Source organism: Acomys russatus, chromosome 17, assembly GCF_903995435.1.
Source record: "Acomys russatus chromosome 17, mAcoRus1.1, whole genome shotgun sequence".
Lineage (NCBI taxonomy): Eukaryota > Metazoa > Chordata > Mammalia > Rodentia > Muridae > Acomys > Acomys russatus.
The window spans coordinates 24,290,008-24,317,627 of record NC_067153.1 but is presented as its reverse complement, the minus strand read 5'-3'; the positions used below and the strand labels follow the sequence as shown (position 1 = coordinate 24,317,627).

General features: G+C 42.2%; 1 protein-coding gene across 3 annotated transcripts in view; it reads left to right on the top strand.

The window, feature by feature from the left end:
* Positions 1 to 27,620, top strand: part of Nsmce2 (NSE2 (MMS21) homolog, SMC5-SMC6 complex SUMO ligase) — a 214,451-nt gene that overhangs the window by 46,842 nt on the left and 139,989 nt on the right. For all 3 annotated transcript variants that reach the window (XM_051159621.1, XM_051159622.1, XM_051159623.1), the window contains one exon: positions 436 to 542. In XM_051159621.1, the coding sequence (XP_051015578.1) occupies positions 436 to 542 (107 nt within the window). The remainder of the gene's footprint in view (positions 1 to 435; positions 543 to 27,620) is intronic.

Below are 27,620 nucleotides of genomic sequence, written 5' to 3'. Positions count from 1 at the left end.
ATGGAGTGTCCCCCTGGAGTGGAGCCTGCCCCTTGATATGTTGCAGAAGGGGCAAAGGGGCAGAGATTTTTTGCAGTTCATTTTGATCTTTTAAATTCTTAGTCCTTTTTTGTAATAACATAGTGGATTTGTGTGTGTCCGATGCAACAGGCTAGAGAAGGTATAGGGATTTGACTTGTTCTTGGAAAGAACAGGCACGAGGAAAGAAAAGCAAAATAGTGCACGAAAAAGGCACATACCCCCAAATCACTCTCAACCCCTGCAAAGATCTAGAAAGGGAGGGACATGCAAATAGGCATAGTGGATTGTTGAAGAGGTTTCAAGAAAAGTGCAGTACTTTTACAGACTAGCTCTTTGGATGGTTATGTTTGAACTTTTTCCACATTTGGTGTTTGAAGTGGAAAATAATGATGACAGCTTCTTGTTCTCTTTCAGCTGAAGTGAGTAGTGAGTACAGTATGGACAAGGCCATGGTCGAGTTTGCTAAAATGGATCGAGAACTCACCCACTACGTTAAGGCTGTCCAGTCTACAATAAATCATGTAAGTTTATTCTACTTCACTGACTAGTTTGTTGTAGCTCACTGATCTAGAAATGGAAACAAAATCAAAATTCTTTTCTACACTTAATATCTCCTTGTCCTTACCGGAGCAGATGTTGATCAGTACTCTGATGGAGCAAGAATCTGAGATATTTTCCAGCTAAGCACCTAGGCCAGTTAGCATATGAAGTGCATTTTAGATTGCTTTGAACGTTTGTCTGAAAACTTTAGTGTAAGCCCCTCAAATGTGAGCAGCTTCTCATTACAATACTAAATGCACAGCTTGTTTCTATTGCCATATTTGCTTAAGCCGATAACTTAGATCAGGTTTAGTTACTCATTCTCTAGTTTTAACTAATATGCATCTCTTGCAACATTTTTAGACTCAGATAATATGGAAGCATTTAGAGTAAGTCTAAAAATAAATAAAGTTGGCATTGCAGCTGTTCCCAAAGCCACACTTACCTCTGTTGACTCCAGCTGTCTCAAGGAGAACACATGAGGCAGCTAAGGTGGGAAAGTAGCAACATCCTCTTTAGTAGTGCTGTGTTGAGTAAGAAATGAGCAATAGCATTGCAGTAATGCTTCTGAGAAATCCTTTGTCTCTGAGCCCCGGAAACTCCCTGTCGAAGTGACTTGGGATACCTGTGTAATAGGGTAGCTTGTACTTCTGGTTTCTTTATTTGCCTTTTATTCTTATGGCTATGGGAAGATTCCAAAAAGCAAGTGTTTAACAAGACCAGCTACTATTCAGATGAAGATAAAATTTTATGATGTCTAATACTAAGGCACTGATATGAGCATTAAATATAGGTGTTTTTCCTGTTTTTGAGTGGCTAGTCTTTGGTGTAATATAATTGTGATTATGAATAGTTGCTTATAACTAAATAATAAACTCATTCAAGTTTAAAATTCCAGTGGTTTTGGCTATTGTGACTTTTAGTCCTAATTCTCTGAATAATTTTTTGATATGGAAATGCATTTTGGTGGCATCATATTTGAAAATGGGTGACAGAACAGTAGACCAGAAAGCATTAAACCAGAGGCCTTTCTATTTTTCTTTAATTAATTCTTTCCCTCCCTCCCTCCCTCCCTCCCACCCTTTCTCTTATCCCCTATCCCCATGCCCACCACATCTCACTAGGTCAGTCTCATAGCTTCAGCCCTTAGCTAGGATTATAGGCATTTGCTACCACACCCTGCTAGACCACAGATTTTTAATTCTGGTTCAGTTCTAGAACTAGCCAATTAGTTCCTCCTACTTCTCCACTTGTCTGGAGCAGGGCTGAGATACCAGGATTGTTTTTGTTTGTTTATTTGTTTGTTTTTGTTTTTGTTTTGTTTTATGATTCTATTACTAATATGTATTCACAGTTGAAAACCACTGATATGAACTCAATTTGCTTTAAAGAATATGGTATGTTGGCTACTGAAGATCAGAGTCAGGCCTGTTGCAAAAGCTCAATCTTGCTTTGGCTTTTATTTTCTGTGGATGTTATTTGGTACACCTTTGGCTTTCATGTGTGCAAGTGTATCCATATGGCCTATAATACTGACAAGGAAATAAAATTTTGAAGTTAAAGAATCTAGTTTTTTCTCCTGAACTTTTAAGATTCACTTGATGTAGTAATAATAATAATAATAATAATAATAATAATAATAATAATAATAATAATAATAATAATAAAAAAACAACTCTTATCCCTTCTAGTACTCTTTGTTGTGGTTTTGACTCTTACTATGTAGCACTGGCTGGCCTGGTACGTCCTGCCTCTGCCTCTTGAGTGCTGGGAATACAGGTGTGCACCACCACACCTGGCCTCAAGTACTCTTAAAGAAAAAGTTAAACACGAAGGAAACCCCACAACTCACATGTACTTACTAGTTAACAGCATTCCTGTCATCTGGAGGACTCACCCCACTACCCTCACACTCTGGGTCTCTTCTGCTGTTCAGCCTCCTCTTCACTGTGCATGGAGTGAATGCAGTTAGAGATTCCTGTGCTTTCACAAGGGAGAAAACAGTTCCTTTTCTTTTTCTAGTACCAAGTTACGTTGTGTATACACGTGTCACACGAGACCAAAGTAGCTCGACCTGTAAAGGCTTCTGAGACACGCAATCAGGGGCTCAGTGGGCACGACTGTGATTGGAGGGATTGGATTGGTCTTGCTGCTTGCGCCACCGAGGAATAAAGAATGAGGAGCAGCTGGGGAGGCGCAGGGCAGCCTGCCACTGTGGGAGTAGCAGCAGGCTAGGAATGGGAGGAGACGGTTCTCCCACTGCCTCAGTTACTCTCACAGCCTTGTGTTCTTCATTTCATTATAAAAACATTGATTTGCCTGTTTCATAGTACTGTTATGCGAACAAGGGTAGATAATGTGACTCCAATTAGGCATCCACACACTTGATGAAGATGTCAGATACTATATTGCTGCAGACCCAGATTTCTAAACAGAATTCCTTGGAAAGGTGGGAAACATACTTTCTAAAACTTAAGTACTTTGTTTTTTTCACTGCAGTTTTGGATACTTTTCTTGACCTCAGCCTACTTTAAAATTTATGTCGTGCAGGATTAGCTTTAAATTCTTAAGAGGTGAAATGTTCATGATCTCTAAAATGAAGTTGTAAGTCAGGTTAGTAGCCAAGGTGGGTCCCATTAACTTTCTTCTGTCATAGAATCTTGAAGATGCAGTACTTTCACTTAGGAGTTTGTACCAACTGTGACCCATGATCTTCCTGAATATGAACTTTTACATAGTTTTTAAAAAGACGTCAGTCATTGAAGTACTTACCGTTTGAACAGGAAGTTCTCTCTTCTTCTCCCTCTTCGTATTGGAAGCTCATGCTTAACTGTTTGGGAAGTTTGCTGCGCAATTAGCTGCCTGGGTTAATTTACCAGTAATTCCTTGGGAAGTGCCACTAGCAGCTCGCAGAAGCTTTCAGGTTCCCTCCCTTTGTCTGGTGAGATATTGGGACTCCTAGATCCCATAAGTCTGAAGGTTTAAGTAGGAATCAGTGTGCATTTCAGTCGTCTAAAACCTAAAGGGACAAAGGGAACCTGGTTTTAGCAATGCTGTTTGTAGAGGAAATATGATAAAGTGAGTACTGCAAAAATGACCAGTTTCCAAGACATTGAGGAATGCTTTCAAGATGAGCGGGTTTTATGCCTATGAACTGTTTGGATGGAGACTTTGCAGTAATGAGAGCACACGTGTTGTAAAAATGCTTCGGAAGGTAGGAAGGGCATGCTGATGGTGATATATAAATGGTATAGTTGCTTTATCACAGTCGGAAAAGCCTGTTTCCATCTTGTGCGAAGGTGGAGAGATGTTCTTAACCTTAGATTTCAGTGGCCTTGCCGTACCTTCCCTTGCTTTTTGAGGACTCCATTGGGTGGTTTTCCCCTCCAAATGTCTGTTGAGTCAACATGTACTACACACCTGTGTGCCAAGCACTTGTCAGCACAGGACATAGGAAGCCAGTGAGCAAGACCCACATGATTCTACCTCTGATGGCTGGAGCCTCGTGTGGAGCACAGACATTTAACAAAGAGCAATAGCTGTCATTTACTTACTGTCACTGTGCGCTACAAGGGAAAACGAGGCACTGTGGGTCATTTAATAACTCCAGGTGCAGCATCGCAGGTGCCTGGTTAGAAGACTCCTTCCTGAAGAAGGGGTGTTTCTGATGAGAGTTAAGTGAGTCTTAATATGGAGAATGAAAGATAACTTCTTAATGTGACTTTCGTCAGAAATGGGAGCAGCTTATTTGTGATGGTCTTTAGTTGAGACAGTCTCATGTAGCCCAGGACATTTGAACACAATGTCCTTCCCCTGAGTGCTGGGATTAAAGGTGTGCACTACCACCACCCAGCTGTACTTTTTTATCTGTGTGTTTGTGTGTGTGCCTGTGTGAGTTCCATGCATGCAGGTGCCCATGGAAGCTAAAAGGGCATCAGATCCCCCTGGAAGTGGATAACCGATGGTTGTGAGCTGTTCTCTGCAAGAGCATGAAGTGCTCTTAACTGTCACCGGGCCATCTCGTCAGAGTGCCTGGATCATTTCAAATTCCTACTGTCAGAAAAACAAAGGAAAATGTCTGCCGTCCTCTGTGAGACCCGGAAGTACAGTGGTGGCATAGCCCCAGAGGTCGGCCAGTGGTGACCCCATTCCAGCTACTGTGCCCAGTGCTGAACATCATGACAACAGCAGGCTTGTGAATTATTTCAGTACTGATCATTCTATTTTTTCAGGTATTGGCTGCCCCTGGAATTAGACTAGTGAAACACATCCGATGGTAGTCTTCTGTGTGTCTCATTGTGTTTATTAGTGTTTGTACCTATACCTATAATTTGACCTGTGGCCTGTAGAATAGTGAGAGTAGACAGGGGAGGGTAAGATCCAGACTAGTTCAAGGGATCCCCCAATCTGTCTTCAAGTACATGGTCTTTCAGGTAAGAGACAGCAAAAATGCTTTGGGATGCTGTGCCTGGGTGAGGTCAAAAGACACTTCTGTCTCCTACCATGTGAGTCAGGGATTGGACTCAAGTTATTAGGCTTACTTAGGCCTTTACCTGTAGCTGTCTTGATGGCCCTTACAGACTTTTTAATGACCTTAATTCTAATGTTGGAAATGACCAGGAACTTTAAATAAAGCTAAATGACAAATGGCCTACATTATCAGTCATCAATGATAAAATATATTATCTTTTTAAAAAAATATATTATCTTACATAGTCATAGAGCTAAAGTAATGAGGTTTGAGACTCATTTGGACAAACGCGTTTATAGCAAACTCCAGCTCATCCGACTTTACCTGTATTGTTTGCTTTATTGTGTTAACTGATTGGGAAATCCGGAGCCTGTGTATTTTCTTAGCTTTCCACAAAACTCTGTTTTGTTCTACTTACATTTTGCAGATTATGTAAGACTTTAAGCATTTAAATCGGATTGCAGTCACATAGCTGTTTTTGATTTTAAGACAGTGTTTATAACGTTCTTACTGAAAGCCTAAGGAGACCATTGGCTTTTTGTGTTTCTCACAGATCAAGTCTACCCTATTTTGCTTACTGTGGTTTGTATTTGATATGCTAGCCTGAAATGTCATCTCCCCTTCATAGTTCACATATTGAGAGCTAGAAGAGTAGAAATGTTCTTCATATGCAGTGTTGAAAACCAGATGATAAAAGCACAAGCTGGGTTAAAGTATAATTTACCTCAGTCCTGTCATTATCAATGAATTTTAACCATTTCTGACGTGTCACTTTCCTATGCCCTCTCATTTGTCACCCTTCATCAACTGGTAAGCCTAGGGTTGTTTGTTTTAAAAATAACTATCTACTACTTTAACATGTGGCCCTATAGGTGATCCTCCCAACCTCCCAGCAGGGACTCACTGTGTAGACTTGATGGCCTGGAACTTACTATGTAGACCAGGCTGGCTTAAAACTCCACTTGATTCTGCCTCCCAAGTGCTAAAATTAAAGGCCCAGCCTCTATAGGTAATCTTACCTTATTTTTAGTTAAACTACATTTGAGCAGAATCACTCACTTAGAAAGCTGGTACCTTATTCTTCAGTATCTAAAGTTCTAGGCTAGAGGATGTGACTGCTGGGTGTGATTATCTGCCGGGGGAATGTACCAATGCACTTCGCTCTTCTAGACATTCTGAGCTGCTCACTAAAGAACGGAAGTAACTCGGGGTTATAAGCCTAAGGATGAAGGCTTCCTAGGCATGGAAGAATCAAGCTGTGGACTAGCAAGGTAAGATGAAGGAGACAGAAGTAGCTAAGAAGCCGTTGGAGCCCGATGGCCAAGCCCTGGGAGCCCACCCTCCTCTCTACTTCCTGTGTCCCATGCTGAGCACCCCAGAATGAGATGCCGCCTCTTAACAGTTGAGTTCAGAACCTTATGGGTGAATCACATTGCATGTGATCTTTTCTTCTGTAGGAACATAGCCTTGAAGTGGCAATTTCAAGGGGGAGAAAGCACCAGCTTTGGGAATTGACTCATCAGCCACTTGGCCTTGGGATGCATCTATTTCTGTGCTTACTGGGTTTTGCTTTGGTCCTTATAGCTCCCTCTACAGTATCCTCAAATTGCATGTGTTGGGTGCTTTTTTTTTTTTTTTTTTGCCTTATATATGGAGTTAGGCCTGGATATACAGCTCACTGATAAAATGGTTTATAGGAAAGACTGTAGATAAATCTTTTAGTCCTCAGCATAATATGGCTGCTAAAGATAAACATTCTTACACTGAGATTCATTTTCATAGTTTAGTGTTTTGTTAGGTATTAAGTGTTGAATTCTAGTCAGAGTTATAAAATGCTTAACACTCTAGTTGGCCTTGTACTCCATTGCAGTATTTTCAAAAGTTTGTTCCCTAATCTGAGTTAATCGGGATGTGAATAAGTATAATAGGAGAATAGGATTTTGTGGTCAAGTAAGCTTGGGGAATGCTTGATAAAAGAATTTCCTTAAATACACCAAAGCCTTTAATGTGCTTTTATGCAATGTGATTCTCCAGAGGAAAAGGATATTTAGAAATTTCTTAAACTGAGCTAACTAGAAAACAGCTTGGGAGAGGGCTGACTTGCCAAAGAATCTACTTTGTTAAATGCTTCTGCAGTCCCAGCCTCCTAATTTTTTTTAAATCAGATTTAAAACACGTATATGAGTGTTCGGCTGAATTTATGTACGTGCATCACATGTGTACAGTGCCTGTGAAGGCTAGAAGAGGCATTGGATCCTTGGAGCGGGAGCTGAAGGTGAACTCTGCCTACTGTCTAGGTGCTGGAAACGAAACCCAGATCCAGTGTAAAGGGTCTTAAGTACTTTTAAGTGCTGAGCCATCTACACACACACACACACTACACCCTGACCCCTGACCCCCACCCCCTGCCATTCCTTAATTTTACAAAGGAAGTTGAAGGCTAGATCCAGCAGTTTATCTAGAGGTTTTGTATTGTCTAGGGAACCTGCACACCTAATTCACTGCAGGAGGTGGCCCTTAGTGATTTCTGTGAAGTGAGGGGCAAGGGCCAGACTTTGGGGGGAAATGATACATTATTCCACCAGTGAAGAGGGAGGAAAGCTTTTAAAGACATACAGACTGTGTCCTGGAACCAAGTGTGACCCCTTCTGTGGATTGGTGGTAGAGAACAAAGAGGAGGGAAGATGACAGTGGCAGGACAACAAAGGAGTTTCAGGCTAAAGGGTGCCTTTTCTTAAGAGCTTGTAGAGAAGCAGAAGCGTGAGGGCAGGAATGTGGAGTGTGACCTCAGAGGCTGTGTGTGGACACTTGATCCCCCCTGGCAGTGCTGCTGTCAGGGTTGTACAAGCTTATGAGTGAGACCTGAGTGGGGAGTGAACACAACCCGGAGGAGCTCAGAGGTGGAGCCACGTCCACTCTCCTGCCTTGCCCTCCCCACCATGGTGGACTGTATCCTAGGAAAGAAGGGCGAGACTACAACATCTCTCCTTCACTTCTTGTCAAGAATTTAGTCCCTGTGACAAAAAAATCCAATATTGGGATTATGAACTTGGCAGACAGGACAAGAGAATCAGACAGACCTTTGAACAACCAGGGTTAGCACACACTCCCCTTAAGCACTGGGGTACCTGTATGATTATTTGATGACCTTAGGTAACCTTGCTGACAACAACAGAAACTACTTAAATGGCAAGAGTATTCCTCAATATGGTAGTCTCAGATTTGCTTTGACCTTGAATGTAGTCTGTCTGGCAAATCTAACTTTCTGATGTTGTGGCATGCATGATTCTGTCATCTATAAAGTTCACATCTGAGACCTGCATGATCAAATTACAGGAAAAAAGGAAAGAAATCCGTATCAAAGAATCTCATGTTCTAAATAAGTTTACTAATTTGTTTTGAGTTGAATTCATAGCTATCATGGGGTGCATGTAGACTGTAGTCCACAGACTGGACACACCTGGACCTACAGATAACATCGATAACTGCCTTAATCTCTTAACAGAATCACCTTTTCTCTATAATTGACCAGAGCTAAGGTTCAGGTTGAGACTTTTCTCCATCTGGCTGTGGTGGTGGTGCTGGGGCAGGCAAGGAGACTGACCTGGGGAGTAAGCCAACAAATGTCCAAGTTCACTGTAAAATACTGGGGAGTTGAAAGCAGTTCTTTATTGATCTCATAATTAAATTGTTCAGTTAATGATCATAATGTACTTCAACTACTGAAGACACAAAAGCCTATTGACTTGTCCTCAAGACAGCTACAAAGTAACAGTGATCTACTTTGACAGAGATGATAAAAATACACCTAGGAACTCTAGTATAAGGGCAGACTTAGTAAATTCTGCTCATATACACTTAGGCCTTAAGCCTCAGTTTCTACTGAGTGTGGAGATAGCAATACAAGGCACAGAGTTCTGGGAAAGATGGGGAGCACCTGAACCACTCTGTCACACTGTTAGCAGGCTGTGCAGGAAATTCCACAGAGAAGAGTCTCCTTCCCTCTCCAGCATCAGACAGCATCCCCAAGGGAATTCTAGCTCACACGTGGAGACTGGAGTGGGCAGTGGGAAACTGTGCTCTTTCTCCTTTCTGTGGAAGGGATTTCTCCAGAAACTACAGTGGAGAGCTGGCTGGGGTAGAACTTAGTGCTCTTGTCAGACCAGGATAGATTGGGTAGGAGCCAGGGCCTGGGCTGGTGCAGAGTCCATTAAGTTGCAAATGCATCTAGCCAGTTGAATTTGAAATTGCCTGATGAGGGCTGTTCTAAGATAAGCACCAGATAATTAAGTAAACATGATTTCTAGTTCAAGAAGAAAGTATGGTATTTTCTTTGGTATTTTATATAAATAGCAGAAATGACACCCTAAATATGTTTCTCTGTGTATATAAGATTATGAATTATCCTGTTTATTGAGCTGTGTATCAAATCTTGAAAGCTTACTTGTTCATGATACCACACTGAAGAACTGTATCAACAGTTTTGTGGTAGTGGTATTGTAGTCACCAGAAAAATGTGTAGGATTTATGTACTTATTTGTCATTTATGTAAGTATTTACTTATGTGTCACGTGTCAGTTGTATTTCAGGTGGAGTCTCTAGAAGCCACTGACAAGCAAGAGAATAATAGGAAGAGTATAGGGTGGTGTGATCCCAGGCCATGCCGAGTTTGCAGATGTGATGGTACTGCAACACTTGCTTTGTGAAGTGGAGCCAGAGCTCAGCAGACTGACTGCCAGTCAGCTTCTCTCTGTGTGTTGCCCTCAGAACACTGAGCTGCTGGCAAAGGTGGCACTTTGGTTTTTTTGTTTCATGACCACCCTGATAACTTAAGCACTTGATATTTTTGCATTTCATTTCTTCGTGGGGTAAAGTAATACAGCCAGGTATAAATGTTTTAAATAATTATTTCTTTCCTTCTTTTCATCTTAAAATAATCATTTAATTAATAATCAATTAATTTTGTCAGACAAGAAAGTGTTTGTTAGAAAGGCCTGCTCCTTGTTCTTGCCATTAGCAACAGTAAGCAGAAACAGTTGACTATGGCTGCACACACCAATGATCCTAGACATCTGGACACACTTGCTTTTTACCTTCCTCTCAACTGACACCTGTGAGGTCTCACATGCTCGTAAGCCTGCCTTCCAGCCACCTTAGTCATTTAGGATTCTTGGAATGCTGTTGATACTGAGAAGCAAGTCCTGTTGACCTTAAGGTTCACACCCTTTCACCCTAAGGTTGAGTTTATCCCTTGATGGGAAACAGAAGCCTAAAGTGTCCCATAAGCTCAGTAAGAGTGGACTGAATTTTAAGTGTGCTCAAACAGTCCTCCTCTTACAAAATAAGAAAATGAATTTGATGTGCAAGCTATAATCATGTTTTTTAAAAAAATGCCCAAAACATCATCTGTTCATTTCTTTCTTGGCAGAAACTCTCGAAATACTACTTGGAACACCTCTAAGTAGTATTACAGCATATAAGATGATGTGAAATTAGAACACATATGTTATACTGTATTTTCTTTAATAATAGTGAAATTACTCAATCAGAACATGAAATTTAAGTGCTATCTTTTCCAAAGTACTGTGTCAATCACGATGCTGTTGTGGTTGTAAGTTTGTGGCCTTACTGATCAATGTAATGTGTAACCTTGAGCAAGTATCTTAGACTTTATGCTCATTTGCAAGCTCAGCTGAGTCATACCTACCCTCACCTATCTGATAGTGGTATCTTGATTTTTAAAATGAGATAACGTGTGAAAGTCCTTAGAGGTGAAAGTGTGTCTGACTGTTGTTGCCTGTTAACTTTCACCCATCCCCATTCCTTTCATTTCTTTTTGAGCACAGAGCATCATGCATGCTAGGCAGGCACTTACTGAGCTGCAGCCGCAGTCCTTCCTTCTCTTGCTGAAAATTCCTGCCATGTGCTGATTTAAATTAGTGAGCTTTCTCCTAAACCACCTAAGCCTGAGTAAGTGGCAACAGATCGTTTCCCTCATATTTGTTTTCCTACCTCATAGCTTAAGCTGAAAGAAAGAAAAGTGTAAGACCCACATTTACGTTTTGCCTTCAGTGCCTTGTCTTTTTGGTAAAGGCTTATTTCTGCCCACCTGCCTATCATGAGAAGTTTTGGGAGAATCTCATCCAAGAGTTACAAAGTGACTAATGCAGATGGGCTTGTTTAGTCACACTGTTGTGAAACTCCTGAAGTGAACGTCTCTGCGTGACAAGGAGAAGGAGATTAAGTTAAAACAATTTATACTCCCTGATCAGGTGGTTTTAGTGGCCAGCTCATTGTGCATCAGTAAAGAATGGAGTTAGTGAAAATCCATAAAGCCATATATAATTAGTCTAAAAATAAATTCTGAGTAAACCACAACCAGTCACCTTTCTGTTCCTTGCTCCTGTTGCTGACTAGTTGCTCTCTGACTGATAAGGGAAATTGGACTGGGAAATAAAATCTGGTTTCATATCCTAGCCCATCCAGGCTGTAACTTTGGGCCAATCTCACAACTTGTGCACTTTGGTCTCTTCATTTCTAAGATGGGGCAGTAGTAGTGTTTGGCCTATATGCCTCAGTGAGCAGTTGTATATAAAGCAGAAAGTAGACAGAGCTATATTTTGGCACAACCCCATCCTCCATTGCCCCCCATGCCCCCCCCCCACACACAAGACAAGTAAAAGGTGATCTGTCACCTTTCTTTTGGAGGCTAATGGCTCATCAATATATGTAAATGGGCCCAGAACTGAGGAGTCAAAGTGACTTCTCCAGAGGAGAGGAAGGGAAGTTCTCAGCTCTTGGAGCTGGAAAGAGAAAGACACATTCCAGTGTTTGGATTTCTTAAATGAATCATGGAGCATAATTTCTCACAGAAATAAATTCAGTAACGGAGTTTCCAGACTAGTCACCTAAGAAACATTTAAGCATAAGCAGTTTATTTTGGTCCAGCTTCTGTGAAGCAATGAAAAAGCCATTGGTTGTATGGGTATCATCCTGTGTAGTGATTGGAGGATTTGGCCGAGATCAGGTGAGAGATACTGAGGTCACTTCTCTTTGGTTTGCCATGCTTCCTTACTGTGTGCCCCAGGATTGCCTAAGCCGGGTTTGTAAATACCAGCTCAAACTTCAGCCCCCTGCCTCATGAGTAAGAGTCTAAAACCAGATCTCCTTACCAGGAGTGAGCCGCACTTTGGGCTCTGCAGCCTCCTTGTGAATGAGCCTGGTAGCCTAATGCAGTTAGACAAAATGGCTGCTATGGGCTCTGTGCCTCAGCAAGATCAGTGGACTTACCCAGGCCAAGGGTAGCATTAAAGCTTCACTTTTCTTCCTGTAGACTATTCAAGGCCTTTTTTGTGTGACATTTGTCTATTCAAGATGGATGTAGCTGTCAGCTGAGAGAAAAGAATTTTTATTTTATAACAGTTATAAAGTGTATTTAGAATCTTGCCTATATCTTATAAAGCTCTCAAAAATAAAGGTTTGAGAAATTTAATCTACACAAAAAGTGGCCCTTCACACTGATTTGTCATCTGTCAAAGAGGGATCCTATTAATGTTATCTGCTTGAGGAAGATCATATGTGTGTGTGTGTACACACATATATATGCATATATATTTGTTGTTGTTTTGTTTTTCGAGACAGGGTTTCTCTGTGTAGCCTGTTGTCCTGGACTCCCTTTGTAGACCAGGCTGGCCTCGAACTCACAGCAATCCACCAGCCTCTGCCTCCGGAGTGCTGGGATTAAAGGCGTGTGCCACTATGCCCGCCTATGTAACTTTTATAAAATAAGTTAACATATTTATGATTGACTCTCCTAAAACCACTTATGTTTTATGTTGAAAATGGCAGTGTTGTGAATACAAAGAAATTTTAGGGACTTAAAGTAAAATAAAGCTGAGCTGGCTGTCTCTAATCTGTGAGATGCTTATGTTTGAGTTTATTAGACCATTCGGTCCTTTTTATAATAATGGGGAGCCTGGCTGGTATTCCTCCAGTGTGTGCTACCAGTATTGGATTTCGCTAAGGGAGGCTGAATTTGCTTTTCCCACTTGGTACTGGGGACTGAATCTAGGGCCTCACACATGATAAGCATGTGCTCTGTCATGAGGTGTACCCTACTTCCTGAGAAAGTACTTCCTCTTTGTCGTGTTAGCCTGGAGACTTGTTCCTGATCTGTGTTGGAAGCAGTAGGGATGGGATCTGTTCATGGAAGGAGGTAGTGATGTTGTCTGTGTTTGAAGTTATGTGGAAAGTGCTCAGAGTGTTTGACCGACTGGGGGAAAGAACGCCGAATTGAAGACTGGAGAACGAGCTTTATTCTGCTTCTCCACCACCTGATCATGTGATATTCAACTAGTGATGTGTCCTCATAATGAGCTCTTCGTTATTTGTAAGGAGGGCCATGGCATCTCATAAGGTAGCTTCAAGAATCAAATGAGGGCCTGGACTTTAATGTGTGCACCTAGTAGACACTGAGAACATAGTAATTGTCTCTTAATCTCTGAACAAAAGGGTTTTGTGAAGTGGAATAGAAAAAACAGAAATAAAAGGCTGGTCTGGGAACTTTTATAATATCGGTGGCATTTTTCATTGGCCTCTGTCTTGAACACCTCTGGAATAAAATAAACAGGGGCAAGCAGGTTATAGCTAGAGGTCCTGGATGATGAGGATGAGGATGATGGGGGTTATGGTAACCATGTATCTTTGGCTAGCCTACAACTTGCTAGGTAGACCAGGCTGGCCCTGACTTCACAGAGATCTTGTCAGCTTCTGCCTCCTAAGTGCTGTGTGTGTGTGTGTGAAGTCTGGAAATTTAATGATTTAACAAGGTGGTTTTACACACATTAGGATATAGGGCTGAATCCTCTTGTCTGAAACACTTTGCAGGAGAACTGTTTCAGACTTCGAGTGCTTTGAATTTGGAATATTTACATACATGGTGAGACTTTTCGGGAATGACACCCAGGTGTGGACACAGTTTTCATGGATATTTCATATAGACCTTATACATAGGCTGAAGATATCATGCTTTATTTTAATAAAATTTCTAGTGCCCCTGCAATTAGACTTTGATCTACTGTAAGTTGTCTGTGGAGCTTCCTATTATGGCATCATATTGTTGCTCAAAATTTTCAAGTTTGGGAGCATTTGGAAACAGAATAAGGATATAATGTTGTATTTTCTGTTTTGGTGGCTACCCAGTAGTCTCAGCTTATCAGCTATCAGGTGTTTAGTTCAGAGGTTCAGTTCTCTAATTGAGAAACAAAGTGCATGCATTGTTCTGAAAGCTACTCCGTAGGCAGAAAGGCATCTAACCTTAGGGCTTTGCTTTACTGTTTTAAGTTTCCCATAGTACAACTGTTGCTGTGCCCCTAACAGGGGAGTCTTAGAAAGCAAAGGGCAGTTTGGTAGATCTGCTAGTGGAAAGCAGTTTTAAGAACAAGGAAACGATGGTCGTTACGTAGACGGCATCATCAGAGAGCCGCTGTCCTGGAGTGAATGGCGCACGTGAGGGCCGAGGAGCAGCAGAGAACTCGCCATTTGTCTCGCTGCACTGTTGCCACATGTGAAGCATGAAAGCCGAGGGGAAAGGTCAGCCTTTTCTCCTTGCATTGCTCTCACCTTGGACTATAAATATGAGGCATGAGATACAGAGCAGACTGAAACCAGACTTAACTATTAGACATTGTGCGTCATTGTGGATAATAATGTATAGAGTCAAGGAAAAAGGTTAAATCACCCAATAGGTAAGTTTCCTTGTCTTTTTAGTTATTCTAGTCTTTTAAGTAGGTTCACCTTAGCAACAGCAGGAAGAAAAAGAAGAAAACAGCATTTCCTTTTCTTTTAGGTCATAATAGAAATGGTGTTAGTTCTTTTGGTTAAGACCTTCTGACTTATGGGGCCTGGGCTGAGATCCAAGGGAGACAAGGAGGATGACCCAGGAGTATTCCCTAGACTGAACTGTCTCAGAAAGAATGAACTTTGTTGAGATTCAGCTCTGGTCCTTTCTTCTTCCAAGTTCCTGCTTCCTCAGAAGTCTGTATCCGTAGTCCCATAGTCCCACTGTCTCACCTCATGCTCTTCTGTGTCCGCTCTTATATTGCTCACCCCAGGCCCCAGCGCACCCTGTGCCATCTCTTACTCCATGCCCCTCCATGCGTACACTCTTGACATCTTTTACCCTATGGCCCCATACTCCCCATGCACACTCAGACATCTCCCATGCCACACCCTCCATGCACTCTCAGACATCTCTCATCCCGCACTCCTCCATGCACACTCAGACATCTCTCATCCCACACCCCTCCATGCACACTCAGACATCTCTCATCCCACACCCTCCATGCACACTCAGATATCTCTCATCCCACACCCTCCATGCACTCTCAGACATCTCTCATCCCACACCCTTCATGCACTCTCAGACATCTCTCATCCCACACCCCTCCATGCACTCTCAGACATCTCTCATCCCGCACTCCTCCATGCACACTCAGACATCTCTCATCCCACACCCCTCCATGCACGCTCAGACATCTCTCATCCCACACCCCTCCATGCACACTCAGACATCTCTCATCCCACACCCTCCATGCACACTCAGACATCTCTCATCCCACACCCTCCATGCACTCTCAGACATCTCTCATCCCACACCCTCCATGCACTCTCAGACATCTCTCATCCCACACCCCTCCATGCACTCTCAGACATCTCTCATCCCACACCCTCCATGTACACTCAGACATCTCTCATCCCACACCCCTCCATGCACACTCAGACATCTCTCATCCCACACCCCTCCATGCACACTCAGACATCTCTCATCCACACCCCTCCATGCACACTCAGACATCTCTCATCCCACACCCCTCCATGCACACTCAGACATCTCTCATCCCACACCCTCCATGCACACTCAGACATCTCTCATCCCACACCTTCCATGCACACTCAGACATCTCTCATCCCACACCCCTCCATGCACACTCAGACATCTCTCATCCCACACCCCTCCGTGCACACTATTACACTGTTCACCTCATGCCCCTTCATGCACATTCTGACACAGACTGGAGGAAGCCATACTTATTTGTTTGTTGAGGTTTTGTTATTTAGCGCAGACTGCCCTGAGACTCACTTTATAGCCTTCTGCCTCAATCTGCTTTGATTCTAATATAAGACAGTTCCACACCACCACAGTCACTTCAGTATCACCAGCCACTGGTGAATTATGAAGACGAGAGGCTTATCTAAATGTGTATGCATTAAAACTTTAAATGCTCAGAACAGTAAATTTGATGCAGTATAGATGAAGAGAAATGAACATGTTGTAGCCTGTGTATATTGAAAATCTAACGGAAAAAAGTTAGGCAGTTGTGCTGGCTGATTCCTATGTCAGCTTGGCACACATACCAGAGTTATATGAAAGGAAGTAATGTCAGCTGTGAAAATGCCTCCATAAGACCTGGCTGTAAGGCATTTTATTAATTAGTGATTCATAGGGTAGGGCCCAGCTGGTGGTGGGTGGTGCCATTCCCTGGGCTGGTGGTCCCAGCTTCTATAAGAAAGCAGGCTGGGCAATCCAGTGAGCAATATCCCTCCATGGCCTCTGCATCACCTCCTGATTGCAGGTCCCTGCCCTGCTTGAGTTCCTATCCTGACTTCCTTTGATGATGAACAGCAATATGGAAGTGTAATGCAAATAAGCCCTTCCCTTCCCAACTTGCTTTTTGATCTGGTGTTTCATTGCAGCAATAGAAACCCTAACTAAGGCAGAGTCTATCTTAAAACAGTAGTGCTCTAAAAGAAATTATGCCTACGGATAGGAGAAGATCAGATATGAAAAACATGCAAGTAGATTGGTTAGTCTTCTCTTTATTGTAACTATATGCCTGATAAGAAGCAATGTAAGGGAGAAAGGGTTTGTTCTGACTCACACTTTAAGAAGGGCTCTGGTCTGCCTCAGTAAGGAAAGTATGGCAGCAAGGATGTGAGACAGGAGGCTTGCACGTGTGTCTTTAGTCAGGAGGCAAAGAACATACAGGAAGTGAGGTCAGCCTCTAAAGGCCCAGACCTGCCCTCAGTGACCCATTTTCTGAAGGCCCCGCCTCCCAACAGCCCTACTAGCTGAGGACCAAGTGTTCACATAATATGAGCCTATGGGCAACATTTCACATTCAAGCCCCCATAGAAACATACTCCTTAATTTTACTTGAGGAAAGATGGTATTTTCTACACTAGAAATAGAAGACATTTGCTATCGCACTTCAATATCCTTAAGGAGTGGAGAACAAGAACGGCCAGGAGGGACTTTAGTCCTTGATAGAAATGTGTGGGCCAAGTGCCGCCTAGGAAATACCTGTTGAAACTAAGGTGAAGGTCTGGTTGTTCAAAGGTCTCCTTAGTCATGTAGTTAGAACATTTCATTTGATAAGCAATACCTGGCTTATCGTTTTAAAAGTCTTACAAGAATTTTTGAAATCACTGATTGATGAGAATAACTTGTATGCAACATGTTTTGTCTGAATAGCTTGTGAGCTTAAAGCTGTCTCTTAAGATATCTGCATGAGAGGTTCATGGTGACAGTGGAAAACAGTGGCAAAAGTACTGTTCTCCGTACAAATGCTGACGTGTGTGTGCTTCAGTAAGTCCACTTCAGTTAGGCTCTCAAGAAGTTCTGCAGTTTAGACTGCACTTAGCATGGGAGGAAGGAGAGGAACAGAGGAAGGACTGGTTCTTTGCTCCCAGCAGCTCCTCTTCAAAGTTCCCGCCATGTTCTGTGGATATCTGCCTCAGTTCTTTTGAGCTGCTCTAACAACGTGCCCTGAGAAGCTCATGCACAGCATGTATACTCCACAGCTCTGGAGGCTGGGAGCCTAAGCTCAGGACAGCAGCAGCTCAGTGTCTGGTGAGAGCCCACTTTGTTCAGGCTCCTAAGGGCTCCGGACTCCCTCTGATCATGGGCCGGTGTTGGGCCTTCATTACCAGATCGCCTTCCAGAGAGGGAGGAATATCAATAATTCCTTGTCATGCTGTCATTTCCACCTCAGTTATCCTTGTTAGTTGAGCTTCCTGGTCTCGTGTCTAAACAGCCATATGAAGTGCTGCGCGTACACTTCAGCAGACAGAAGAGCAGCCCAAGGCTGACAGTTACCTTGAGCTCTCAGGGTAACACACCTGGTCACAGATCCAGAGGTTGTGGTCTGATGTCCTTTTATGTGACCTGTCTGTATTAATTACTGTTCCTTGCCTTTCGTTTTTTCCCCCCAAATATTTATTTGTTAGGCATACAGTGTTTTGCCTGCATATGAGCCTGCAGACCAGAAGAGGGCATCAAATCTCATTATAGATAGTTGTGAGCCACCGTGTGCTTGCTGGGAATTGAACTCAGGACCTTTAGAAGTGCTCTTAACCTCTGAGCCATCTCTCCAGCCTTTCATAACCCGTACCTGTTTTGTTGTTAGCCTCTGGCCACTCCTTCAAACCCACTTTGAGGCTTGATCTGATCTCTCTGGCCTGAAAGGACTTCCCTGTATGCTTCCCTAACACTGCTTCATCATTGGGAGCTGGAACCTAGTGTTTCCTTCCAAGTCACCTCTTAGCTGCTCAGCTCTCTTCTTTTCATTCCTACTTCATTGAACATATAATTGTCCAGAACCAAACTTAAAATTATCTATTTCTCATGCTTTCACATCAATTTAATCACCAGAGTAGTCCAGTTTCACAGCCCATATCTAGACTAATAACAAAGTAATTTGAGCCTTTCCTCAAGAAATAGTTATTTCTACCTTTTTAGACACATAACTGGAATCTGACCACCTCTTACTGGTGTCACCCTAGACCATGCCATTCTCACCTTTTGTTTAGACAACTGCAGCAGCCTACTAGCTGGCCTTCTTCTGCCACCTCTTCTTAAATGCATGCTCATCACCAGAGTAAAAAGCAGACCTGCTCACTCCTCCGCTCCCTATAAAGGCTAATGCGAGCCACCATCTGCTGTATCCCACACTGACCTCATTCCTGGCTGTCTCTATAACCACTCAGACTCCAGGCTCACCACCTTAATTTCTTTAGATCCCTATTAGCTTTATATTGAAGCCATCTCTGGCCATCCATTACAGAAGAACTTACCTGCTCTCATCTTGTTTGGTGTATTATTTTTCCACTCAACCAGAGTACAAGCTCCGCCAGGCCAGGAATTTGGTCTCTCCATTATATTCTCAGCATATCTTGAGCAGGTGTGGCCCCTACTAGGCTTGGGACAAAGTTGGTAAAGTCCACAGTAGAAGTTAAGTTCTAATCTTAGTGATTTAACCTACCTACCAAAATAAGGACCCCCACCACCAACACTGAGCTCTGTGGGCACTCACGGTTAGACTACCCCTTAGTCTTGGCTTCCTGTCCTGAACTAGGTGTTATTTAGTGCTCACTTATCTTCCTGCTTATTTGGGGAGGGTTAAATGGTACATTCACTGTCACCTGCCTGCATATCTCAGGACAGAACAGATAAAAAATGATCTAAAGCTAGAACCACGCAGTTGAAGCTGCCAAGTTCTGCTACTTGCTGAGGCTGGAACATGGCCGCCTCGTTCAAATACATCTTCACGAGCTTTCTGTTTTTGATGGTTTCCTTGTTATTTAAGCTTGGCTGCCCTGAAACTTGTTCTGGAGAGCAGGTTGGCCTCAAATTTAGAGATCCCCCACCTCTGCTTCCCTAGTTCTGGGATTAAAGACATGAACCACCACACCTTGCCCTGAGCTTTCTTGGAAGTTGGAGGCTTAGCTGGGTGGGATCTTGGCAACTCCATTTGTTCCATTTGACATCAGGAATTTCTTTAATTTGTTTATCTCCTTGAACAGGGAACTTAGCTCCATTCTTCTTCCTGGTGCCCCTTTTCTCCTCAAGCTGTACATTTTCTATTTTTCTTTGCTTATCTTTCTCCTTTTCATTGTAGATTTCCGTAAGTGAACAGTAATAACCACAAGACAGAGTCGGTAGCAGGCTGTTTTGAGTTTTTTGCTGCTAGACCAATTAATCCATAATTCTTCAAGTTAGCCTCAAACAGACTTTTTGGACAAGGGCAGAAAGCAGCCACACTTTTCACCAAAATATCACAAGAATAGTTTCTAGGCCACTTACTATTATTTTTTCTCCTCTAAGACCTCTTAAGCTAGATCCCCACAGTTCAGATCACCTCAGCACCACTGTCTTCCATGTTCTTACTAATATGGCCCACTAAACCCCACTTGAAGCATTCAGCTGATTTCTTAATCCAAAGTCCACATTTCTCCAAACAAAAGCACTGTCAGGCTTATCACAACACCATAGTCCCTAGTACCTACTTCTGTCTTTGTTAGGGTTTTATTGCTGTGAAGAGAAACCATAATCACTGCAACTCTTAGAAGAAAACATTTCACTGGGGCTGGCTTATAGTTCAGGGGTTTAGTCCTTCATCATCAAGGCAAGAAGCATGGTACATTGCAGCCAGACATGGTACTGGAGCCAAGAGTTCTACATCTGGATCCACAGGGAGCAGGAAAAATGACACATTTCTTCCAGCAACACAACACCTACTCCAAGACCCCTACTATGGGGCCATTTTTATTCAAACCACCACAACTGTTTTTCTTTCTCAAGAACTGGAGTGCCACAAGCAAGGGCCAGGGTGGCATCTGTATTTTTGCTACAAAGAATTTATGTTTGTTCCCAAGTGAAGTATCACTAGCAAGATAAGAAATCTCCTGAACCTACTTATGTTCAGGAATTCCAGGTGAGTTCAGCTCACCCTCCTGGATGTCTACACTTTTCTTTGAGCTGAACTTTGCAGAAACACATGTCAACTTTCTTTCTCTATTCAATAAGAGGAGAGAGGAGAATAAGACCTCAACTACTATTCAGCCCCAAATTGGATACCTGTACTGAGCTTCCTTTGTTTACATTCCCCTAGTCCGCAATAACTACTGAACTACAGCTTATTTTATAAACTTAGGGGAAAAGAAGCATGAGAAAGCATAAGGGATTAGTTTAAAACATAAATATGTACACATCAAAAAAGGAGAAATATGATTAAAACTAGTCTTGGTGGCATTTGCCCAGTGTTCCAGATGCTGAAGCAAGACTTACACAAGTTTGAGTCTAGCCTGTTAGGAAAATAGTGTCCCCCCACACACACCCACACACACCCACACACACCTACCCTAGATTTGGCCCTCAGTCCTGGCTCACAGTTAGTGCTTCTCTCTCCATTGCTCACTCCATGTTCTTTAGCCCTTGCCAATTCTCAGCTGATGATACTGTGGTTTCCACACACGAAAGCCTAAGACCTTGGTTACTCTTCCTGTATGTAGCGGTTTCTGTCATCCATTATCTTTTACCACTAGATACAGAAAAACTAAAAGATACAACAGAGTCACACCCATATTTTCTTTTGAGGTAGCAATCCTAATTACCCTTGACAGTCACAGTTCATTGCCTCGACCAATTTTTAGCTCTCTTTCTTTCTTCCTTCCTTCCTTCCTTCCTTCCTTTCTCTCTCTCTCTCTTTCTTTCTTTCTTTCTTTCTTTCTTTCTTTCTTTCTTTCTTTCTTTCTTCTGTCTGTGCCATGAGGAACTCAGAATTACTAGGCTTCTATTTGAATTCCCAAATCAGTAGAGGCATTGTTGAGTCCCTGGACAATCCTTCTTTACTGCCCAACCAGTAGAACCAGAGTTGCCATAAAGTGGGGTGGGGTGGGGATGTAAGCTGATCACCAGTTGTGACAGAGAGGAAGAGTTGTGAAACTAGTCCTTTACCCCAGCCTGTCCACTCTGGCTCTAGGAGAAACAATATCTGCTCTTCTCTGGTTTTCAGTATCAACAGAATGCCACCTCACCTAATCTCATGAGGTGCTTGAGCTGAGTCTTCCAGAGATGACTTCAGCATCTCTTTGTAGATGATAAGATCATGGTAAGAACCATGAGTCCTGTTGGTTAGCATCGGCATGCATCTTTGAGGCATTGGCTGCATCGTGGATGTAGAGGCATGGGGATGGCAAAGACAGTTCTGCGTCAGAGTATCTTTTCATGTGAGAACTCACACATGACCACGAGTGGTTTGGATATTTGCCTGAAGTCCTTCATGTTTTCACAGTGTTGATACTCTGAAAGGGAGACTTGAGTGAGCTGGTCCTTTCTGCCTCACTTTGACCTTGTAAAAGATATTTCACTGCTGTGAGCTATCTACTCCTTGTGACTGTAAAATTGACATAAAGATGTTTTTTAACTTGAAGCTTTGAGCCACTTGGAGTTAAAAATATGGGTGCTCCGTAAAATCTGATAAGCTTCTTTCCAAGTACTTACCATAGTGTATTGTAATCTCTCTGACTAGTTAAAGAATACTTGTATCCCCCACTAGATTCTAAACCCCAAGATCGTAGCAGAGACCAATTAATTTGTTAATCCATATACCTCCCAATGCCTAGTACAGGGCCATGTGTAACAGTTATTCAGTAAGTCAGTAAATTATTGAGTGGATAAATACATGAATAAATAAACCATATATATTTCTTTAAATGTTGTCAAAAGAATGCCTCCAAAACAAACAAGCAAGCAAACCCTGAGAAGTGAGATCAGCATCTCTGTTTGTTCTCTCAGGGAAGTGAGAATCGTCAAGCTGTGTCCTGAGTACACCAGTTGTTCCTGCTGGTCCCAGTTTTAGAGTGGGCCTGGTGCCATGAGCAGTGTACTGGGGTGATTCTCAGCAGTAAAAGTTCATTTGTGCTCTTAGTAGCAGATGCCGGAAGGTGGCAAGCTGCCTCATTTGGCTGCCGTCTTCTGAGTGTATTCTTAATAGGGCGGTCATTAGAATAAAATCAATAGCATTTGATCTTATTTGACCTTACTCTTTTTTATTTTTTATCGAAGCAGCTTGAAGGAGGAAAGGTGTCCGTGTCTGATTGGAACTGCTCAGTGGTGCTGTTACAGCACCTTGGCAAATTGTAAAGTCCACTTGATGTGTCACAGTGAGCCACAAGGAAGTGTTTTCTCAAATGTGTATAGTTAGAAGTCAGGCCCTTGCTAAATAACCATGCTAGGAACCCTACCAAACTGCATATAATTTGGTCCTATAGAAGGTAGAGTAAATTGTACAGTGGCAAAAGAAGCTTGCATGAGATGAAGGAAACAGTCTGTGCCAGCCATCATTAAACACGTCTGTATATTTCTCTAGCGTGGAAAGAGTATAGTAAAATATAGAAACTATAGCATGCCTCCCATATTTACATGCAATAAGGGTATCCACAGTGAAAGCATAGTGACTCTGTGTTGAGACATACCTTTTAATAAAAATCTTCACCATACAGGTGGAGACAGTGTTGGCCTATATAAATGTACCCTGTGTGTTACCATTTGGGTTGGTGGTGTGTCATAATTGTGGGCTAGCATCCATAAATGCTTCAGTGCCTAACATTCAGTTGAGACTCAGTAAATATTTGTTGAATGGGCACTCTGGGAACAGTTGATCCAGTTCTCTGTAGATTTCTAGCATGAACCAGGCCCGATAGCTTTAGATCCAGCTTACCACAAATCAGAAATGAGAATGCTGAATCTTCTCTCTAAGCAGAATTAAGAGCAGATTTTGTTTGCTAATGTGTGCTGGGTGAACTTCTAAAAGAAGACTGGAAGGCTTTGAGAATTTGGTGTTTGGAAGCCAGACACCTAACTGGTCATTTGAAAGTCAATCAATCTATCTGAAACTCTGGGTTCAGTTACAGGGATGACTAATCTTATACTAGATGCTCACATGATTCAGGAAGTGTGTGAATGACTCAGTCCATTAATATCTTCCACTCCTGTGATCTCCCCTCCCAGCGAGATGATGTCTGTAAGGCAGTTATGGTAATTGCAGGAGGAGGAGATCTTGACTTTGCCCCGTAGCAATAAAATGACACACTTTTGAGTAATTACATATGCATACAGTATTTTACAGAAGAAATGAGGTATATTATCATTTAATATCTGTATTAATATTTATGTTTAAGCATTGTGAAAGTGGTACACAGTTTCAGTATGGGTTACAATTAAGTTCCACCTTTTATTTCTACCAGTATTTTCTCCCCCTCCCCCCAAAATACCCCTGGCTTTTGTTCAGAGGAAGGACTTTCCACCAGAATAATTAAGTCATCTCAATGAATATCTGTCCCTTGCTGACACGGAGGAAATGCTGCAGTTACAAACAGCCAGGATTGGGTGTGGCTAAAGGCCCAGAGAGATGGCTCAGCAGGTACCTGCTACCAAGCCTGACAACCTGAGTTCAATTCCCCAGGCCAACATGATGAAGAAAAGAAGAAACAACACTCAAAAGTTGTCCTTTGGCCTCTCTACATGTACAACGTAGCATGCACATGCCCACATACATGCAAATAAGTAATAAAAAATAAAATGCAGCTAAATATTCACAATTGATTTTTGATCCTAAGCTGGTCAGTTCGTTGAAGAGTGTTTGGTGGTGTGATTGTTTTTTTTGCATTACTGTCTCATCTATTTGAAATGATTCATTGAACAAGGTCTGGGTATTTGGCATGAGCTTTTGTGCTTTGCTCTACTCTTGCCAGAGTCGCAGATGACTCAAACTGAGTCGTATGGACACTTCTCAGTCTTTATTTAGCTCAACCTCTCTGAGACATTTGACACATCTTCAAATTTCTTCCCAATTCTTTGGTTGTCCTTTTTGACTCTTAACAAGTTTTCCTTTTTAACTCTTCTAGTTGCTTGTTAAATGTGGTATTCTCCAAAGTTCTATCTTGGTCCTTTTTCGTGTTTCCATTTATTCAATCTCCTTGGTGATCTCATTCATTTCCATGGTTTCCATTAAACTCTATTCGTGGAGCCGTCCATGTGGGTGTCTCCAGTCTTAGCTGAGTGCCCACCTCTGTTTCTGCCTCTTATCATGATACAGTGGTAATCATGACAACAAGGACAGCCCTGCATCGTAGGGTACTGTCGGGCTGCTGAGGGCCTTTACTCTCAGTAGCTTGTGAAATGAGCTGTTATTTTCTACCACTACGAGGCAGTCAGAGTTGGATGCACATAGTGGCTTTTCAGAGGTCACACATTCTAAGTCCGGAGCCCAAATTTTTAATGTTAACACCTAAATTAGCATGTCTAGGTGGGTTCTGTATTGTTCTCTCCTACACACATACCTTCTGTTGCCTTCTACCCTACATGAAAGAACATTTCAGGGGCTGGAAATGGAGCTCAGTGCTACAGCTCTTACCTAGTGTGAAACAGGTCCTGGATTTATTCCAAAACACCAGACATTCAAATTCTGTAGACACACTTTGTTAATTTATTGTTGGTTGGTTTTTTGAGATAGGATCTTAGGCGGCCTATCTTGGCTTTAAACTGTGTGACCAAGGATGCCCTCAGACTCCTTGATCTTGCTTCCGCTTCCTCATGCTGGTATGTCAGGGGCTACATGAGCGTGCAACCATGCCCAATGTGAAAATTGCTTTTGTACGTATATGGAGGTATGTCGTTTTAAAAAACAGGAAATGCCCTTTATAAATCTGATTTCTAATTTAAAGTCCAAAGCCTGTATTCCTCTGTGCAGCAACCATATGGCAGCTCTTTGATTTATACTGCCACGACTGCTCCCTGAACCTTTGTGGATCTCTGCTAACTCAGTTCTAAGCATGTCAGGGCCTGGTAAGACCACTGTGCACAGATGGGCATGCCTTTAATCCTAGCACTTGGAAGACAGAGACTGGCAGTTCGAAGCCAGTCTAGTTTACAGAGTGAGTTTCTGTGTTCCCAGGTCATATCTATATGGTCCTTGATTTTTTTTTTTTTCAAGTGAGAGCTATTACTTGCTTGCTCTTGATGTTTTTCATTTATGTTCCCCCATTGTTTCTTCATCTTTAAACATGTTAAAGTGTCTGTACTGATGTTGGCAGGAAGGGAAGGCAACTTTTGATCATCCACCACATGTCAAAATTTAAACATAAGTAGAGGTTTGCTGTCTCAACGTCACTGAAGTATATATAGCTGGTTCCTAATAAAGAGATGACAAAAATTCAAAAGTTTCCAGAGGATTGTCTAAGACCCCAGCCTGAAGTGGAACAAGGTCTGTTCCAGGGTCCATGCTCATTGTACGCATCTCACCTGAAGCTGTGAGCATCCTCTGTTCAAATGGCACATCTGCCTCTCCTTCCCATGACTTGGCTTCTGCTGCTTTTATCTTCCTCACCACTAAAATCTCAGAACTCTCTTAGTTCTGGCTGGCTTGGAAAAGGGAAAGAAAGAATCAGCAGTGAGGAATGCCATAGAAGAAAGGACAATTTTCCCTAAGACAGTGTTTATTTTGGCAAAAGGGAAACAAGAAAGCTCAAGTTAGAAATCACTAAATCCAACACTGAGTGCCCATGCCAGGCTCTTGTATACCACAGAGCAGCTACTGACTGCCTAACCTGCTGGCCTTCTTTCATGCAAGGATCATGAATGCCAGCTGTCCCACGAGTGTTCAACCAATGCTGGAGATGGGTGGATTACAAAGAGGCCAAATGGGATACGAGAAAAAGAAGCAGTCTTTGCCAATCCATCTGTAACTATCAAGCCCTTGTTTTAGAAAAGGGGAAAGCTGATATGATACAGTCATGTAAACTCTGCTACTTGGGAAGCTGAAGCAAGAAGATTCCAAATTTAAGGTCTGTCTGGGCTTCAGAGGGAGTTCAAGACCAGCCTGGGCCATTTAGTGAGGCCCTGCTTGAAAACAAAAAAGAGAAAGATCGCTCAGGGTGCAGCTCACTAGTGGTGTTGATCTAGCATCTGTGAGACCTTGGACTCTTCTAGTACCCCAAAGGAAAAGGGAAAAGGAAGAGATGCATAAATAAAGTGTTCCATTGCCATGTGTATGTGTGTGTGTTATTGTAATATATATTATATAAAATTTTAGAATAAATAGATGGGTGGATGGATAGATGATACATAGATGGATAAATGAAATATATGTGCTTATGCTTTGAATATTTGACAATTTTCATAAATACCAATAAAATGAATATTATCAGTTTCAAAAGTTTTACTTAGCCCTGAAAGGGTAGAACAGTTTATTCTTCAAAGTTATTTGTTTGTTTGATTGTTCGTTACACATTCATTCATTTATTCTTCATTGTTTTTGATTTAGTCTCTCTTTAGCCCAAGCTGACCTTCAACTTCCTCTATACCCTAACGCTCTCCTCAAACTTGAGGCTATACTCCTGCCTTAGTCTCCCAAGTTCTGGGGTTACTATGTGTGCATGTGTGTACCATTTAGTCAGAACAGCAGAAACGATACGGCTTTAGTGCAGGGCTGTGGATTGTACTCAGGACCTTGCACAGTATAGACAAGTGCTCTACTTCTTACAGCACCAGCCTATGTTTCAGGGTTTTGAAACAAGTGCCCTTCATCAAACAAGTTATTTCTATACCAACTATTCAATTTTGATTTTTAATTAATTTAAACTTTAACCTGCATATTTATCACTATAGAGGAACTTAATAACATGTTATGGAATCCATTTGAGAAGTTGGAGACATGGCTTAGCAGTTTAGAGTCCTTTCTGCCCTTTC